Raw genomic sequence first — 21031 nt, 5'->3', positions numbered from 1 at the left:
ATCACCGTTCTTTAGCCCACTCTTCCACCCCAGTTCAGACATGGCCATATGCAAATCAGTCTGACCCTGTGCCTCATGGGAACAGTCCAGCCCGAACTGCCAAGCCATGCCTTCCCTGGACCGGAAACAAGCTTCCTAGGACCGGTTTCTGGCATTTCAGCCGTCTTCAGCCAGGCTTGCTTGAATCCAGTGGCAAAGTGAGCAAGGGACTCACGTCTGAGCATACCCTGCCAACTTATGGCGAACAAAGCGGTACAAAAGGGGGTGGTGATGGACGGAGCATCAGAACCAATCAAACACTCACACCCAGTCAACAGATCTGGGTTTGATCCATCACCGTTCTTTAGCCCACTCTGCCACCCCAGTTCAGACATGGCCATATGCAAATCAGTCTGACCCTGTGCCTCATGGGAACAGTCCAGCCCGAACTGCCAAGCCATGCCTTCCCTGGACCGGAAACAAGCTTCCTAGGACCGGTTTCTGGCATTTCAGCCGTCTTCAGCCAGGCTTGCTTGAATCCAGTGGCAAAGTGAGCAAGGGACTCACGTCTGAGCATACCCTGCCAACTTATGGCGAACAAAGCGGTACAAAAGGGGGTGGTGATGGACGGAGCATCAGAACCAATCAAACACTCACACCCAGTCAACAGATCTGGGTTTGATCCATCACCGTTCTTTAGCCCACTCTGCCACCTCATTTTTGGAGGGCATTCACCAAAAGTTTGGGAATAGACTCTCGATATTCTACGAGTTACCACCCAGAAACCGATGGGCAGACTGAGCGGGTCAACCAAGAGTTAGAACAGTACTTAAGGTTGTATCTTTTAGATCAGGAAAAAGAGTGGTCAGAATTGGTTTGGACCGCAGAATTTGCATACAACAATTCCATCCATAGTTCAACAGGGTACACACCTTTTTACTTAAATCATGGGAGGCACCCAAGTGTATTCCTAGGAAAAGAGAACGAGACAGTTCCAGCAGCAGGACAGTTAGCACAGGAATTGCAAGACTCCTTTTTAATAGCCAGAAGAAATTTAGAGAAGGCAAAAAAAGGTTACAAGATTCAGGCAGACAAGAAAAGAAAAGTAGGCCCTGTTTTTAAAAAAGGAGATAAAGTTTGGCTTTCCACTCGACATTTAAAATTGAAAGGAAATAGAAAGTTCCAACCCAGATTTATTGGCCCTTTCAAGGTGAATAAAATGGTGAACCCAGTAGCAGTTAAAATCCAATTACCTTCTCATTTAAAAATCCATCCAGTCTTTCACGTGTCATTATTAAAGAAAAATCCTCCAGATGTTAGGTTGAGTCCAACTCCGCCTCCAATTCAAATAAATTCAGAGAAAGAATTCGAGATAAATCAGATCCTAGACTCAAAGGTTAGAAAAAAGAGACTGTTCTATTTAATTGACTGGAAGGGATTTGGTCCAGAAGAAAGATCATGGGAACCCAGTTCCAATGTCCATGCACCAAAATTAATAAAAAGGTTCCATGAGAAAAACCCTAACAAACCCAAGGGGGACGACCTTCTGTTAGGGGGGAGTACTGTCAGGAATCAGCCAATCAGTGCAGCGACCATCTCCCTGAGCAGCAATAGAGGAAAGAAATACCATAGAATCAGTTGCTACCCTCGGTGGAGAAGGCTATATCCACGGCGGAGGTTACTGGACTGAGTAATTTTCAAGGTGCTCCAGATTCACCATCGCGGGATTTTCAAGATGGCCGCCGACGCTTGGAATCCGAAAGGTGAGCAGTCTAGTGTTCTAAAGAAGCAGAAAGACAAGTGCGCGCGAGTGATTAACGCTCCTCGCACTTCAACTGAATCTCCTGAGGCGAAAGCAGCGTCTTCCCGCCGCGCCTGTCAGTTCTGAGGTATTTCGTTTAGAGACACTTTCGGAAGCTGAAGTAAGTGTCTCAGAGAAAATTCGAAGAATTCCGTGAGTAGCGTTTTGAGTATTCTGAAGGTGAAGCACCAGAACTTTTTGTGAGAAAACCTTTGCCGAACTAGTCCAGGTTTTGAATCAGTTTACAAGAAGTTATCCATCGTTCAGTCAATTGCAAGTCTTTAAAAGAAAAAACTAAATTAACTAAAAGTGAGACGACAACTAATTGAAGGTTCAGAGACTAATTTAATTAACAAGGAAAAGAGAAAAGTGCAGAACTTGAATTAGCACTAATTATCTGAGGAGATACCAAGTCCTAAATATATATATATATATATATGTATCTAGCAACCAACATTACCAGCGCACAAATAAGAAACAGCAGCAAGCAAGACGCAAGCGTAGCAGAGTCTACCCACGACTTCTGAAAAAAAGCATCAAAATAGAGAGCAGTTATCCTCCAAATAATAACAGGTAAAGAAGATTAAAGAAGTAGTGAGGGAGAGTAAAAGAAAGAACTAGTAGGAGATTGTGTTTCTTAAAGATTGTTATGCTAATCTGTTACAGGTGTTCCTTCAAACACGATTGAGAGCTGAGCAGAGTTGAAGGGTGAACTTAGAAGCGCCTGACTGGAGGAGTCTCTCTTTTGTCCCATTCCCCTTTCCCCCCAATTAGTGTTTTTGGTTGAATATGTTAGAATACATAGACCGGAAGCACTGGTAGAGGGAATTTGGGAAATATCTTCTGCTCCTGAGGAAGTCGACTAGAAGAATCTGACACATATAAATTATTAAATATTTATTTAAATTACCAATACATCTATACACATAAAACAATAACATTAATAAATATTAAATAATTACATATAGCAAATAATAATCAATATTTTTAATTTGAATAATTTTTATTATTAATTATATATTACAATAGCTAAAATATTACAAAACATATTAAATATCAGACACAATAAAACTACTAGTCCAACTTCAACAAAAACAACAGTAAGGAAAATGTTGGATAGCGTAGGGGTAAAAATAACTATTCCAACTCCAAAGAGTGCAACAGTAGGGAAAGCGTTGGATAGCGTAGGGGTAAAAATTACTATTCCAACTCCAGAGAGTGCAATAGTAGGGAAAGTGTTGGATAGCGTAAGGGTAAAAATTACTATTCCCACTCCAGAGAGTGTAATAGTAGGGAAAGTGTTGGATAGCGTAAGGGTAAAAATTACTATTCCCATTACAGACAGTGCAACAGTAGGGAAAACGTTGGATAGCGTAGGGGTACAAATAACTATTCCAACTCCAAAGAGTGCAACAGTAGGGAAAACGTTGGATAGCGTAGGGGTAAAAATGACTATTCCAACTCTAGAGAGTGCAATAGTAGGGAAAGTGTTGGATAGCGTAAGGGTAAAATTTACGATTCCCACTCCAGAGAATGCAATAGTAGGGAAAGTGTTGGATAGCGTAAGGGTAAAAATTACTCTTCCCACTCCAGACAGTGCAACAGTAGAGAAAAGGTTGGATAGCGTAGGGGTAAAAATTACTATTCCAACTCCAAAGAGTGCAACAGTAGGGAATGCGCTGGATAGCGTAGGGGTAAAAATTACTATTCCAACTCCAGAGAGTGCAACAGTAGGGAAAGCGCTGGATAGCGTAGGGGTAAAAATTACTATTCCCACTCCAGATAGTAAAACAGTTGGGAAAGCACTAGATAGCATAGTGATTCTATGAACATTATAACCAATTCAATAATTTCTTATAAAGAAATTGCATGTTAACAATGTTTTAAAAAAATATTTATTATTAAATACCAATTATGTAAAATAAATATTTAAATAAATAAATTTAAATTACATCCCACACTATTCCCCCTTTAACACACAACACACTACACATACAAAATACACAATAGATTTAAATATCAATGTATCTCTTATTTACAATTAATAATACATTCTTTATAATTAATATAGTTATTAATTGACTAATTAATACATATTAACTACGAAATTACAATACATTAATTAGCAATAACAACAAATAAAATACAATAATAAATTATTTATATTTACTATATTTAACTAACTAATAACAATTAATTAATAATAAATATCATTATTTATTTTATTTTAATTACATCCCACCCTATTCCCCTATAAACCCACAACCCACTACACATAAAAATTCACATAATTAATTTAATTATCAATTAATCACCTAATAAAATTAAATCACCAATTCATTACTAATTAACAATTAATTACTTAACAATAACAATAAATAAATATGAATAATCTAATTATAATGTATATAATTAACCAATTAATAAAATAATTTTACAAATAATTAATTAACAATTAATCAATTAATATAATTAATTACCAATTACTAATAAATTACCAATTAATTAGTCATAAATACCAATTAAACAATACATATTAATTCAATAATTATAATTAAATTACTTCCCACCCTATTCCCCTATAAACCCACAACCCGCTCTGATACTAAAACGCTAAATTAAATTTAAAATAATTATTAATCTCTAAACATTTATTTTTAAATGTATTAAAATACATTACAATAATCTTTAACATACAAATAAAATACATATTAAATTACATTACACTAAATAAATATCGATATTATTAACATCGAAATTTTTGCTTACGATATTACTTACATCGATATTAATTACTTCGATATTATTAACTTCGATATTACTTACCTTGGGATCGATATTCTGTCCATCGATATTCTTGACTTCGATATTCTGTACCTACGATATTAAAAACACGATATTATTGTAGGTCGAAATTTAAAACTCGATATTTTGGCTACACACCTCCCCTGAAGGAGATCAAGGATTACAGTTAAGAAAACTTTCCTTATTCTGCAAGTAATGTCATACTATTAAGGAGCATTCTGGAATAATTATGAATAGCCACAAATAGTTATATTTTGCAAACCTTAGTAACCGGTCTTATATTGGAACCAATGAAAGAAAAGCAAACTGAACGTATGGCTCCTTGTATTTCAACTATCTTTGCATTTAATGTATTACTGGAAAGAATTTAGGAGAAAGAGGTAAACTTTTGCACTTGAAGTTTGCAGTGGACCAAGTGGCCAATCTGTTGCTCCAGACGAAGTCTGGTTCCCCATTGGACCCATGTCCCCCTTACATCTTACATCTACTGCCTCATAAGATTAGTTCTTCTCTGACACCGCTTATAAATGCCGTCATTGCTTCTGGGGTTATTTCCATGCCGTGGAAAAAAGCCTGTATTAGGCCTATTCTAAAGAAACCAGCCCTAGATCCTCTAGACGTAAAACATTATCGGCCAATTTCGTGTCTACCATTACCCTCTAAGATTTTAGAAAAAGCAGTGAATTTACAACTAACGGACTATTTGGACAGGAACAACTTGTTGGATCCCACACAGCATGGTTTCCGCTCGTCTCACTCCACCGAATCTGCATTGCTCATGGCCACGGAACAGATTCGGAAGGTGATGGATGGGGGAGGAAGAGCAACACTTATCCTGCTGGATCTGACCGCGGCCTTCGATACTGTAAACCATTCGGTGTTGGTGCAGCGGCTGAAGGAAGTGGGCATCGTAGATACTGCCTTAACTTTACTCACCTCCTTCTTAACATCACGTGTGCAACAGATTCACTGGAATGGGGTACAATCGGGGCTATTCCATCTCCCGTGCGGAGTACCGCAGGGCTCTGCGTTGTCTCCCACTCTTTTTAATCTGTATGTTAGACCTCTGGCACAGGTAATCACTCAACATGTCCTAATGCTGGTGTCTTATGCCGGCGACACTCAATTAGTAGTCTCCATGTCTCAGAATGTCGGGCAAACAGCTGAGAGGTTCCGGAACTGTCTTACTAATGTAAAGGCGTGGATGACTGGGAACTTCTTGAAGATAAATACTGATAAGACCGAGGTTATTGAGATTGGCCAACTTCCTTCCATCTGGAGCCAAACCTGGTGGCCCACTGAGGCAGGCTCCTGTCCAGTCCCTGTAATCAGGGCAAGGAACTTGGGAGTGGTTCTGGATAAAGATCTAAAGTACGCCTCTCCAGTTAATCAAGTTACTTCAGCCTGTTTCTTCACATTGAAAATCTTACGGAAGATTCTACCTTTTATCGCGCTATCTCTCCGTAAAAATGTGGTGGGAGCCCTTGTCCTTTCAAAAATCGATTACTGTAATGCGCTTTATCTCGGGATAGGTAAGGGTCAGATGAAAAAACTCCAATCCCTCCAGAATGCGGCAGCGCGATTACTCCATGATCTGCCCAAACATCATCCGACCTCAGCAGTAATTAAACAGCTGCACTGGCTTCCAGTGGGCCAGAGGGTAAAGTTTAAAGCTCTCTGCATGGTGCATAAGGCAATCTATGGAGGTGGAGCTTTGGACATTCAATTGATGTTTCCCATGTACCAACCCGTACGTACCCTTAGGTCAGCTAACGTAGGGCTGGTATGTGTCCCCAGAATTAAAAGAGCCAGATGGGGAGGAGCTGGTTTCTCCAATATGGCCTCTAATCTGTGGAACTCTCTTCCGGAGATAGTCAGGCTGGAACCTAACAGGTTTCTCTTTAGGAAAAAGATAAAGACCTTCCTTTTTCCAAGACCCTAGGATTTCACGCTGTATGTTTGGTCCTCCTAGCGCCAAGACGCCACGGCATAAGTGCGCTTTATAAATGTTTCAGTCAGTCAGTCAGAAGAGAGAAACGATTGGAGTGCAGATTTTCAAGCGCATATGCAAAATATGAGTGCAGAGAATATCCAATTTAAAGACAATTTATTAATTAAACAACATTAAGATTGGCAGCTTAGTTTAACACAAGAAGGGATTACAGTAAACATCTTTATTAGACTTTTTTCGACAATCATTTTCAGTTAAACAATATACTTATAAACTACAAAGCTGCAGAGTCAGCTTGAGAAAAAATATCTAAGTAAACAATTATTTGTATTAATCATATAGACACTATTGTAAGTCTCAAGAAAAACACAGAGACCACTGACAAAACTGTAGATGATTTGCAAAACGAGATAGCTACCTGTCAATGACGGAAGGAATATGCCACAAAGAGACATTCAGCAGTTAACAGCCAATTTAAATAAGCTACCCAGAGTCAAGCACAGTGCAGCAACTGATTTGCAAATAGCACAATCTACTCCCAGTGAGGTACTCATTCAAGTAGTGCGCTCTGAAGAGGATCAAGTAGGTTACACCAAGTGGACTGACTCACAGAGGATACAATTTCGTAGAGATGCTGCTTTAATTACAACCCTAGAGGCTAATAGAAAAGCAAATAAGAATCACATACACTTTCTACAGAAATACATTAAGGATGCGGAAATAGAGATAAGAAATAAAAAAAGTCAGACAGAGGAAATAAAAGAGCAGCTGCCTAGTGTGAAACAAACGCTAATTTTCGTAAAAGATGTTCAGAAACAATCACAAAAACATCTGGGGAAGATTATCCCTTACCTCCTCAGTGTTACATGAACCTGAAAGAGCAGAACTGTGTAACCTATTCCCAAAGTAGGACGGTGCAGAGACCTACAGAAATATGTAAACTCTCCCAGGTTCTCCCTACATTTTACTATACACAAAAGTACTCATAGTTTGTTGATCAGGGTGACAATATTGTGCCCATCTGAGTGATAGTGCTCTGTCTCAGTGATGCATGCTTTTGTTTAGGACGTAAAACTTCACCCAGCCTAAAGTGGTAAGCTTCATCGTTGGGTCCCTCTTCACACCATTCGCAGAAGCTTGTCGTGTGGTTTATAACTCCCCTTAGGGGAGGAGCGTTTTGGATGAGTAGTCCCTATGTGAGCAAAAAGTGTGATTGTATGCTGCAGAGTGCAAAAATCAAGATAAAGGGAGCTAAAACAATCTCTTGGTGTAACTAAATGTCTGCAAGGCATAGGATTAAAAATATTAGGGGGTACTATGCAAAAAAATTAAATAAACACCAGTTTGAAAAAATAATATGAGGGGGGAGCCCTCAAACGAATTGTTGGTAGAGGGTAAACATGTTTCTGCCTATTAGTTACCCTTTAGAAGGTAGTCACTCTGACAGGAAATAACATCAACTGGCAATCATATTGAGATCAGTTACTCTAGCAATTTGGTCGTTTCAGAAAAGTCCAACAACACACTTAAGGCAGTTTATTATCTCATATGTTGAGAGGATGAAGGCAAAGAGGCTAGTTAACTACTGCATCTAAAAGTATTCCACAGCATCATAAAGATGCCTGTGGTGTGCTCAAAATAGCTAGTATCATCAGCACTTCAAAAGATTGTAAACTGTTTTGGGGTTTATGTGAGGCCTAGATATAAAAGTTCCCAACCTTTACCTAATTATCAATATGTGCTTAAAATTCAACAGGGGCAAGCAAAGAGACACTTTGGGTAGTCAACACTAGTTCAAGATCAGAACAATGCCAAGATCAACCAATTTTTAAGAGATTCATTGAGCTCAGTCTTTCAAGTCAGTAAATGTGAAAACATTTTAACCCGCAAACAAGAAACCCTTCCGGGAATAAAAACGCTTCTCTTTGAGCGTGTACCTCAATTTATAGTAAAGAAACCAGATATTAAAATCAGGCTAGGCTGCCATGCTGAGAGTTGGTGGGGGTAAAGGAAGAAAGACACTGCTGTGGAGTCCTTTAGCCCTTTGGTGTTGGAAGCTTTGGACCTCCTTTTTTTTTCTTTTTAAAACAAGTGTTATTGTTTTGTCCGAACAAAAGGCAAGGATATAGTATAGCATCTCAATATGTCCTAAGCACTGATACAAGATTGCCAGATACACTGTTGTAAGGTATAAATGTAAATTCCACTTCTTTCTAACTGAGGTATCATGCAATACAGTGATTAGAGATCTGATTAGGTGCTGTCGAATGATAAATCAAAAGAAGATGAACAATGTTACGTGCTTACATGTTGCAACAAATCCCCCTCCCAACCAAAGGGTGCGCCCCCTGCAGCAAACAAATAAAGAGATAGAGAAGGGGGCTAATCTATCAGTCTGTGTTGAGAGTCAGTATAGAGCTACATGGCATGTACACACTAGTATGAGGTGCCTGGGGGTGCACCGGAGCATTCGATTAGTACTACCTTCGTTTAGATTGCAATGCGTGAAATCATCTGTGTCATGGCTCAGTGTGTGGCTGGAATCTACACTAGTGCCCCAGTACACCTTTGTGTGGGTTGCGTATGTTTGGCTATGGTACGTCTGTATCTAACCCTTTGAAGGACTCCAAAAGGAGGTCCCAGGCCATGGCGATGGGCTTCTTCCTCAGATCGCGATGTTCCTCCCCGCGTAGCTCCCCGCTTTACACCAGACTCCATCTTTCCATCTTCTCCATCCATCCAGGCAGGCAAGGCAGGCGGGAGCACCAATTTCCAGTGCCTGGTTTTAAGGCGTTTTGCAAGTATGGACTCTAAATCGTCAAATTTTGGTTGCGCCTTGTGTCCCTTCGTGCATGGATACAAGCCCAGTAGACAGCTTTCCACCGTGTCCCATGTGTGTCCCCCAACCACTTCCCGCTTTTCCGGTTATCATGCCGCTAAACGAGAATATGCTCTAGAGAACACACGCCAGGGCCCTCTGGTAAACATGTGTTGACCTGGACCTTGCCCTTTTCCCCAAATTATTTTTTAGGAGATTTGAAAAAACTCCGCAGCCATTGGGTGCTATATATACCACGTTACAGGCTGAATGTGCCCTCTGAGGTCTCAATTCATCATACACACTTCCTATTACCACCAATTAGTTGGATATATAAGAGCCCTGACAAAGTTCCCTTTGCACAATTGGGAACGAAACGCGTTGGCTGTGTGCCGGTTTTAAAGATTGACTGAATAAAAGAATTAATTTTGGAACACAAAACAATTTCTGCTTGCGTGTTTCACTCCGCAACGAGTGCACCTTCCATTTCTCTTGAAAATTTTGCTGCGACTTGCACTTTTGGACGACGGGTGCAGGAAGTGTTTGGACCACTCTTTAATACATTGTACATGTGGATTGGATGAGCTGGACCTTGGTCTGTCGTTTGTTCTTTTTTTGTTAACTCACTTCCCGCAGTGTGGCTGCGATTTATGTCCAATATGTGGAGATAGCAGCGTGGGACCAAAGCGTGTAGTAGATCGTCGTCCTGTTTAGGACATCTAGGACAGTTCGCTGCCACAACGGGGAACATAGTATGCAGCTGATGTGGTGAGATATCTTCTTTGGGTTATCATGTATTGTACGAATTTAATTCAGGAGTTGCGGGAGACTCCCCTCAGGTAGGCAAGCAAGGAGGTCCATTCCTTGTCTGTCATATACCTCCCCAGGTCTGTGTCCCATCTATCTGGCAACAGCATTAAGGGGGAAGGTAGATGTTCCCTTATTCCCTGATATAACCAACGTGTTAGGTGTCTACCAGTGCCCATCAGGTACATCAAGTGCACCAGTTCATGCGTTGGCAGTTCGGTCCTGGTGGGAGCCCAGCACAGTTTAACATATCGTATCTGTCATGATTCACTCCCTGCACTCTCATGCCCACCACCAGAAGGGTGCATAGTGTGACTTACCTGTGTTCTAATGAGCTTCCAGATACTTCCTAGCATGCATATCCTGACTTCCATCCATTTGGTCACTATTTGGGAAATGACTTCCATTCCCAATCCATGCCGGGTTTTGTGAAAGGTAGCCTGCTCATGCTTGAAGCCAGCCTGCTCATGTTTGACACTCTGTTACCTAGAATTCCCTGCTCACTGCTTAGTCTCCACTCCTGCAGGTCAAGGATGGGTGAAGGAATTCAGCTCACCTGTGGGTGTCTTCTGCTAGCCTGCTCATACCTGATGCATGTGATTACTGTGAGCTCTTTTAAGCCCCAGCTCCCTTCAGGCCAAGGTTGGTCATAGTAGCTGTGTACCAGTGAGACAGATCTTGTTTCCAGTGTTTCCTGAGCTTTAGGTATTTCTTTATTCCTGAACTATAGCTATGCTTGTTCCTGAATACGCACTGTTTGCAGTGCTATCTTGACTCCTGAGCTTTAGTAATTTCCATGTTCCTGAACAAGCACTGCCTGCAGTGCTACCTTAACTCTTGAAGCTTTAAAAATTCTCTGTTCCTGGACCAGCACTGCCTGCAGTGCTACATTGACTCCTGAGCTTTAGTAATTCCCTGTCCCTGAACTAGCACTGCCTGCAGTGCTGCCTTGACTCCTGAGCTGTAGCTCAATTCTTGTTCCTGCTCCAGCATTGCCTTCAGTGCTATTCTGTTTTCTTGATTCCTGAACCTGCACTATTCTAGTATACCCTTGTAGCCTCCCCTTCTATATATCCTTTTCCAGTCCATGCCTTTCTTCCCATTTCCTTGGTTCCAGTTCCTAGTTTGCTGTCTTTCTTTTCCTTCTGTCTTGCTTCTAATTATTGTGTATGTTTGTTACTTGCTTTCTGCCAAGTGTGTCAAGTGATTTCCTTCCTTTCCTATTAAGCACTACTCCTTGCTAGCTCATTGTCTATCGTGCTTCTGTTTAGTTCTACCCCCTTGCTGTTACTGCCTTGCGTGTTCATGTTTAATCGCCAGGATCCATGGGCACAGCTGACAACCTAGGCGGTGTTTCTTGTTCACTGTGAGTATTGTCTTTGAGTTACATTTATAACATCACCATAGGTATCAGCTCCACAGACCATGCCTTTGCATGCATATAGCCTATATGTGGGTATTTGCAGTCAGTATCTGTAACAGCAATTGTGGGTGAGGAACTTACTGAACTTTCAGTCTTACCGTGTGGAGCTCCTGAGTGCTTTACCCCACATTCCCTTTATTGTTAACGTTGTTTTATATATATGTCTTGCATATCCGTCCTGTGTGTAGTTTTTCTGAATGCTAAATCAACTCTGAGGGCCTTTCCTTTCTGAGCCTTAACTCTCTTATTCTCTTGTACAGAGCTTCCTCTTTGGATTTCCTTTCTCCTTTGACTTGCTGTGTGTTCTGCCTACTTTGTCTTCCCTGGCACCAGTCGTTGCCAGAGTCCCTGACACATGCCAGTACCGGACTGAGTCTTGACAGTATCAGGCTAGCATGTAGGAGAAATAACGTGTTTTGCTGCCCCTGTTCCTGCTCGTGAACAGAATCGACATGAGTTAGTAGGTTACCATCTCCGAATACCACGCCTATAGTGTTCACTCCAACCTGTTCCCACTTTGAGAGTCTTCAATGTGTCAGTATCCCAGTAGGGGCAGGAAGTCCCAGACGTGGAACATTAGGGGCATATAGTGTAGTTTGTACTGTGCATTTCAGGGCCATTCTCCAATACACCAATGCCACTTTCAGTAGTAGTGGGATTGCGGTCAGGGCGCTCACCTTGGGGCAAAGCAACGTGTGGAAAATTCCCCGTGCAATCATACTGGGTGTGCTACCTCCTGTATATTGCAGCCCGCTAGCCAGTTAGAGAGCCATTGCAGTTGGCTTTGGCATACAGTAAACCCTTAAATCTGGAGCTCCCATGCCACCACCGTCTGACAGAAACTGTAGTTTTGTCAGACTGACTCAACATGTGGCCGAGCCCCATATTAGGTCATAAGCAAAATGTTTAATGTTTTGATAGTAGTCGTTGGGATTCCCACCAGTAGGTTAGTGAAAAAGTGTAGGATACGTGGCAAAATGACAATTTTGGCAATGGTTAGATGCCCCGCCACTGATAGGGGGAGCGATGTCCAAAAGGCTATTTGGGACCAGCTTTGGACCTCCTCTACGTTGGCATTGAGATAGGGAGGGTCAAATTGCCATCCGGTCAGTTGATTGTGTCAGATAGGAAGGCAGGGCGCAAAAGTGTGGTTATCTTGGTTCCTGGCTCTGTGCACCCACAGGGGAGTAGTTTAACACTTGTTGTAACCTGATGGCTCTTTAATGATCTGATTCAGAGAAGCTATTCACAGTTAAAAGTATACTTCTTATCTTTTTTCATTAAAGGTTTTCTCTTGTTTATTTTTTGATTGCATACTTAAAGGATTTAGGGCATACAATATCATGGCTGTAACAGAAAAGTGGAGGACAGTGTAAACACCAATGGGCCTCTCTTTGAATGCTGCAGGAATTGGGGAGTATGACTTCAGAACAAAACACTTCCTGCTTTTTTCCTGCTTTTTTCATGCTCTGTATCCAAGAACTTGACTGGAAGGTTACAGCAGCCCAGAGAAAGGTTTTTCTCTACTTCCTTAACCCCTTCGATGCTCATGACGGAACGGTTCCGTCATGAGCATCGGTTGAGCTGTGCTCATGACGGAACCGTTCCGTCATGACCACGCCCGCGCTAGAACCCTTCAGCACCGCGGGGGAATCCGCGCAGCGCTGAAGGGGTTAATACCATGAATGTATGCAGCAAGGGGTACTGGTCTTGATTGATGCCTGTGCCTGGGCACGCACCAATGACTATGCCACACAAGGAGCTTAGTATTACACGTCTTTATTCATCTGCGTGTAACTTTGAACTCAACATTCGAAACCTGCATTCACTTCACTACGCTCTAACACTTACATCACAGTTCTAAGGAGTCCATGTGGAGCCAAAAGGGTTCCATCATTGCTAACTCACACGATACTACACCTACTGTAGGGATTAAAACGTCTAGAGAGGGGAGAGGGCATGGAGAGGGTGTAGAACCTCACAGGGTGTGGTAGATGAAATTACAAACCTATTACTGGCCATCTGTTGAACACTGTGGTGTTGTTTTTTGCTGTCAGAGTAAAGTACTTTATTTTTATCTAAAGATAAGCACTTGGTTGGACATTTTGTTATGGTGTCTGTTGTTTGGCTTATGAGATGTTGCTCCCACTACTTCCTTGAGAAGCCTTTGACTACTTGACCTACCTACACAACGAGTCAAATGTGGTAAGAGTTACTTGGTCCAATTTGCAGAGTCATAGTAGGGCACCATAGCAAACGACCATGATTGTGGGCCAGGGTAGCGAACTTCGTGCCATGTTTATTTTTCCTACTGACATTTCAGTCGGGTACACAATGCTGGTTTGGAAATCTTAGATTAAGTGCCTCTCTACGCCCTATTGCACTGATTTCATGACATTTCACCAGTTATCCAATTCCTTACCATTGCAGGATTTTGTTTTAGCAATATTTAGCTTGCTCATGTAAATGTTTTGATTGATTTATTCTCCAATTACGTGAATAATGGTGTGACCACTTATTTTCCTACCCAACTTACCTGCCAAATTTCAGGAGTAATTAACAGTATCTTTCCGTCCCATGACTTAGGTGAAGAACGCTGATGAATGGCATTACTTCTTCCTGATGCTGAACTGAATACCAGCTTTAGGGGTACTGGGACATTAAACATTTCCTGTACGGATACATATTGGATTTTTAATAGCACGTCAGTGTTGGCTAGAAGTAAATCCATTGTGATATAGTGTGTATCCCAAAGACAAAATAATAAGGTTTAGCAAGCAGGTATTGCAGGATAAGACTATATTGACACTCATGTTCACTTTAATTTTAGGATGCTCTTCCAAGAAGTATTCATAGTGTCCTGCTACTTGGAGAAAGAAATATGACATTTCGCGTGGAGAAGCCGACAGCTATGCAGGTAAGAGAGTGTGGAGGATTGCATAAAGTAGACATATTTTCTTAAAATTGAGTCCCCCGTATCAGTGTACATATTGCCTGTGAAAGGTAATGGCAATATTTAGATGCTTTTGTGGCAGTAGTCTCGCTGTTCATAGCTTTAAGATGTGCAAGTAAGACCAGCTTGGTTCAGGGGCCTGTTATCTGAGTAAATGAGCAGTGGGACAGAACTTTCTCCAGGGTTTGACTTGGACCAGAAACACACCCAGGCTTCCCAAATAAAAGTGGCTCATGCAGTGCTTAATTTGCGGAAAAAAATAAGTGCTGGTGGCCTACGATTTGGTTAGAAGTCTGCGCTTCCTGCATTGAATACCAGGGGTGCCAAATAAGACTGCATAGTCTTGATTCCACCTCATGTTTCTTTCATCCACCACTAGACACTCCTTGCCTATTTATCTCAGATTTATTTTGTAATAAACTTGCTTGCTTTCTTATTGTTTTTCTATCTTTCTCTTCCTCCTTTCCCCCTTTTATGTTTTTTTGTCTCTTGCTGGGTCAGAGATTGATGAAAACAATAAGTGCCTCAGACATGAGTGCGTGGGCCTCATCTGCAACCACCAGTTCAAATTAAGGACTAGGCCTCCTTTGCAGATTGTGATCTATCACGAAACACTGATTGGTTAGTATCAAGTGGCTGATCTGTAGAGAAATATGTGGTAAATAAAGAATTTGAAAGCTTTTATGGCCAATAACATTAGCTAAGTCTATAAACTCTATAGCTCTAAAATCTAAGGGGATTTTCACAAAGGTAAATTTACACACAAGTAAATCTACACCTATAAATTTACTCTTGTACCTCATAGTAAATTTAGCACTTTTGATTATTCTACATTTTCTGGTGTAAATTTACTACAAAATGTAGACTTCTGTCTCCATCCCTTGAAACTACCGTGGAGGCAAATTTATGAGTGTAGGGTTACAACAACCAAAAAGGACTGAAAACTTTACTAGCTCAGACCTGTAGTAAGTTACTCACTGGCCACTGGTACTGTGGTTAGCGACATTGAGGAAAGCGGACACAATCTTTCTTCATCAGTATCTCCCAGGGCCACGAACAATGGATCGAGGTAGCTGGGCATTAGTGATATATTTTATAGGAGACAGAACATCCTTCCAGAATTTATTAATTAGGCTGCATGTCCCCCACATTTGATAATAGGTGCCAGTATCGCCACATCTCCTAGAGCACCAATCTGATCCAATGACCATTGCTTTCTACCTCACCAGTGTCACATACCACCTCAATTTTACCTGACAAGCCCTCTATTTGTATTGTGATAACTTTTGTATATGGCATGTTTAGAGTGGTGCATAGCAGATGATTGAAGCCACCCTGTAGATTTCCACTGGAAGATTAGACAACTCCCAGTGGTGGGTCTGAGGCCCACGGTCTGTCTGGCCTATAGTGCAATCAGGCAGGGCCTAAAGGGCTGATCTGACAGGTCATTGTGTGGGCTGGTTTAATGACTGTTGTGGACCTATCTTATGAGCTGTTTGATCGCTTTTCTTTTGTGTGGCTAGCCCTTTAAATCCTTGTTAATTGATGTGTGCAGAGTCCCGATATTTCATGAAGCAAGACCTGGTGGTAGGGGACAGAGTCTTAGACTCTTACCTCCATTGAAGAAAGTGGAAAACCAATCTTCATCAGGAGCTCGGGGAAAGAGATGTCTTATCCTGCATGGGAGGATTTAGGCCCAGATCTCTGTACTGGGGTGAATGTATGACATTGTTCTGCATTCTGTCCATCAATTGTTGTTTTTGCATTTATCCTGCATGGGAGGCATCAGGCAGGCACATTTTCTAGGGAACATCAGTGAGCAGGAGTTAGGGCCACTATAGTACAGTGGGCCTCGCCATGCCTAAGTAGTGATGGCAGGCTGGTTTTTATCTGCATAAACACAAAACCCTGGGTAATATCCAAGGGAGAAAACTAGAGGCTACGGGGTCTCTAGGGTGAGCTGGCCTCCAAATCTACTATGTACACAGTGTAGAAGCTACCCCAAATTTGTAGTCACTTACATTGCGTTACTGTGTTTCTATGAGCACAATATAGGAGTGCATGGCTTGTCAAAAATTGTGATGAGCTGTCCTCACACACCACCAGGTGTCATGCTTTATCATAGGCAGCCCTCGTTCTCTAAAAACCCGGTTTGATAGAGAGCGGGCCTACACCTGAAGACAGGGAGGCACTTCTAATCATTTAAGTGGGGTCCCGTTGAAATAGTAAATTAAAACCAATGTAGTACCACAAATCACAGTTAATCGTAGGGTGTATTTCTTTGTATTAACATACTGGAATGTGGGGATTAGGGGAGCTATTACCCCATCACCACTGTTACCGTCGTCAACATGTTTCTGCCTATGGCTCTAATGAGTCCGCTGCATTCTTCAGGGCAAAAGTCGGGCTCCTGGTTTTACAATATGACACTAGATATTGTCTCTTTGTTTGGGCAACCTATGTCTACCTCTAACCTAACCTTGTAGTTCTGAAATACCTGTGGATTCATAAATAAATTTTTTATTCAAATGCGTGTTTTGGTGCCTTTTTGTAAATTGGACATAGGTAATGTTGTATACATCATGTATATGCAACGTTTGCATTGCTAATGTGATAATCGCATGACACTGCAAACGTGAAGTAATAGTAAAAACATTTGTTTGACATAAATTGTAAGACCAGCCCACAACCTTACCCCAACGTATGGTCTTTAATGCCCCATGGGAGGAGGGTTCAGAGACACCTGTAGTCACACTCTAGGGAAAGTAAAAGATTTATTTCTAAAAGGGTTCTTATTAGCAAGGTTTTTAAATATTTCGGTAAAAAGTGTAACTGCGTAGGTACACGCGCAAAAGGAACCGCTCTATTCTCTCACGCATGCTCTCATACACACTCTTACTGCCTCAAGGTGCGTCCCTCGCCGTACACCTAAGTACGACCGCTCTTTCTCTTTGACAATGTTGGAATGGAGGCTTGCTGGCGTATATATCGGTGTATATATCGGTGTCCCATTTTCACCCGAACGACTTAATGAGTAGCACCTGTAGCTTCTTTGGACTATTTCCACAGGCCCCCACTTAAATGATTAGAAGTGCCTCCCTTTCTTCAGGAGAAGTCTGCTCTCTATCAAACCAGGTTTATAGAGAGCGAGGACTGCCTATGACGACGCATGACACCTGGTGGTGTGTGAGGACAGCCCTTCACAATTTTTGACATGCCCAGAACTCATATAGTGCTTTTAGAGACACGGTAACACAATGTATGTAACTACAACTTTGGGGCAGCTTCTACAGTGCGTACATGGTTTTCATCTGCCTCATCACCAGTCATGTTTTGCGTGTTGGGCAGTCGCACTTTGTGAGAAATGACAGAACACTTATATTGTTAGGAACTAGAGTAAGGGTGTGTGCATCTAAATTCTCTTTAAATAACCTGGTGATGTGAGTGTAGGAATGGCTGTTACTTGTGAGTGGCAGCCTTTTTAGAAAGATGGCTTTACTGTGACTCGTCATCATGACACCACATCCACAAAGCACTTCCTGGTTATGGATAATGATGAGACAAAGTGTTTTCTTTGTGTGGATGTTGGAAACATCTATCAACAGCTTATCTTTTCTACTTAAATCCAAAAACATAATAAAGCTGGTAAGGTTGCCATCAACTCGAGCAAAATACACTCCTTCCATCAACAGGAGCATGTTTTTACTCTTTCTTGCTTGAGGTCGGATCAGCCTGCCAAAGCTTTGATCTGCTGGCTTAAGCGCTGGTGGTGCTCAGTACGACAATTTGTTTTTGGCATCCCCCCATGACCTCCTGCTTGACAGCCCATCCTGCTTTGTACAGACTCCGGGGCAACACCAGCATCGCCTCTGAGTCCTGGTGGGACGAGAGTCCCAGGGCACACGCACGCCAGCGCATCTTGAACCCAGAGGCATTCACCATCCAGGCAGGGGACTACCTGTCCCAGCGTGCCTTGCTGCCTCCACAGGTGCCGCCAGTCAGGGGGAGGTGCCAGCACACCATCGCGCATAAAGCGCTGCCTCTCCCCCGGCGGTACGGCAGCCCATCCTGCTTTGTACCGACTCGGGGACAACAACAGCATCACCTATAAGCCCTGGTGGGACGGGAGTCCAAGGGCACACGCACGCCAGCGCATCTTGAACCCAGAGGCATTCACCATCCAGGCAGGGGACTACCTGTCCCAGCGTGCCTTGCTGCCTCCACAGGTGCCGCCAGTCAGAGGGAGGCGCCAGCACACCATCGCGCATAAAGCGCTGCCTCTCCCCCCGCGGCGCTGAGCCCATCCTGCTTTGTACAGACTCGGGGACAACACCAGCATCACCTCTGAGCCCTGGTGGGACGGGAGTCCCAGGGCACACGCATGCCAGCGCATCTTGAACCCAGAGGCATTCACCATCCAGGCAGGGGACTACCTGTCCTAGCGTGCCTTGTTGCCTCCAAAGGTGCCGCCAGTCAGGGGGAGGCGCCAGCACACCATCGCGCATAAAGCGCTGCCTCTCCCCACGCGGCACGGGACACGCGCGGACCGCGCCCGGGCCAAGGGCAGGCCCGTCTGCGCCTGGAAGAGGCTGGGCTGGGCCAGCCCCCTTGGCTGTCTTATCGGGCATCAACACTTATGGACCATGGCAATGGAACATCTGGAGTGCAAGGCGGTGAGACTTAACCCTTAATTCTCCATTTCACGTCTCGCAGTCATTTGCGTGACTATTAGCTCCCTACTATTGTCAAAAACCGCGCAGACTTCCCAATTAGAGGGGGTAATCTTTGGCAGGGTGGACTTAAAGGGACTGTTAAATGATGCTTCGTTTTTAACTATTTTTGAGAGTCAATGGCCAAGTATTTGACTGCATACCTATATTTTAGTTTCTCGTGTATTTTAGCCATATAGGACCGATAAAGGATTTTAAGGTCTACAGTCACCCGGTAGTGACCAGAGCTTTGGTGTATTCTCTCTCTGGTAAGGTCCCTAATATTAAAAGATTTTAGATTTTAGATTTGATTTGAATTAATTCGACTATAGCATTGAATGCCCCCAGTGATTGGCATGTAGGTGGACCTCCTTACCATAGATACGCCTATCTGGCACTTGCTCTCTGCGTCTTGCATATTTGCACTCGTGCTCCGCACTCTGCACTTTGCGCCTGAGCACTTGCGCACTTTGCTTCTTGCGCTTGCTGTCTTCCAATCTGTTCCCCCTGTACCCCGTGTCCTGAGTCAACCAGTAGTGTCTCAATAAAATTATCCTTCACACATAAGATAAGTTGAGAATTCGAAGTATAATGGGCAAACGTATGTGTGCCGAAAAGAAACAACAGGCACGTTCTAAGTCAAAAACCAAAGCCCAACCGACCTATATAGATAGGATGTTAGAAAAAGAAATAGGAGTGGTGGCAACTGAAATTGAGCGGACAGAGAGACGATTATCACTAACGCCTAATCTGGAATTCCCTCTGGTAGATTTAGACACCTCGCAAGCCTCAGGAGCCCTGCCAAATGATACTTCTAGGGGCCAAACTCTAACAGTTGAAGCAACCAATACTGAACAATGCAGGGGGGAATCACTCATACAGCCCGTTACAAAAGGGAGACCCAAAACACAAGTGAAAACAGTGGTAAGAAGGAATAAGGTTACAGGAGAGAAGATAGTTGATAGAAATACTGGGATGGGAGGAACAGCAAACAGTATTGAAACGGTCATCGAACAGCCAGTTTAGGTCACCAAGTTAGTGGTGGATCTGCAAATCCAAGTAAGGGCTATAGTAAAGGACGAGCTTAAATTACTTGTAGAAAGGGTTGACAAGTTGACCTCGCTGCTCAACGAACGGACAAGTGACAGGGGGGCAGTAGATGGGAACGCTGGGCCTGACATTGGACCGAAAGACCAGGCCGCTTCTAACATCATTAGGGCCACCCCGTCCCTTATACATAACGATCGCCCGGCTATTCATGCACCAAATTCAGAGAGACAGCAATCTACAGCCCCCAAGAGAGTCAATATAGAGAGACAACCCTCCCGAACCCCTAGTAGAGCAAATCCAACACCCCCACACCAACAGTCCATCAAGCAATGGCAGCCGAACAAACAACGGGTATGAGTAGAATTTAACAAGCGCACAGAAGTCATTAAAGAAAACCCCCCCCTCCCAGTTATAAACCTACCACCCGCTTCAACTCCATATGTTCTCGTTCTTGCAGGCATCCCTGAGCTCGGAGTGGGCCAAAACAAATCACACCAGGAATTTAAAAAACTAATGCATGCACTGGTTAGCTAACCATAGACACTTCCGGTATGACGATGCAGGAGAGATCTTAATAACACGCAGAGTTGGTTGGCTATGATGGAGATCCAAGGATAAGCAAGGAGACTGTATAGTGATAAACTTTAGAAACCCATGCGTTGCCCAAGAAATATTAAATAGAGATGATGGGAGACAAATGGGCACCATTAGAGCCCTTCAGTTGGGTTATTTTTA

The 21031-nt window shown here is 42.8% G+C and overlaps 1 protein-coding gene across 2 annotated transcripts in view; it reads left to right on the top strand.

The window, feature by feature from the left end:
* The window catches only part of PLEKHG4 (pleckstrin homology and RhoGEF domain containing G4), a 1592954-nt gene that overhangs the window by 179368 nt on the left and 1392555 nt on the right, over positions 1-21031 (top strand). For both annotated transcript variants that reach the window (XM_085638629.1, XM_085638628.1), the window contains exon 4: positions 14415-14501. In XM_085638629.1, the coding sequence (XP_085494755.1) occupies positions 14415-14501 (87 nt within the window). The remainder of the gene's footprint in view (positions 1-14414; positions 14502-21031) is intronic.

This window comes from Triturus cristatus, chromosome 12 (assembly GCF_964204655.1).
Source record: "Triturus cristatus chromosome 12, aTriCri1.1, whole genome shotgun sequence".
Classification (NCBI taxonomy): Eukaryota; Metazoa; Chordata; class Amphibia; order Caudata; family Salamandridae; genus Triturus; species Triturus cristatus.
Note: the sequence above shows the minus strand (reverse complement) of the source record. Positions and strands in the feature narration are given on the sequence as shown.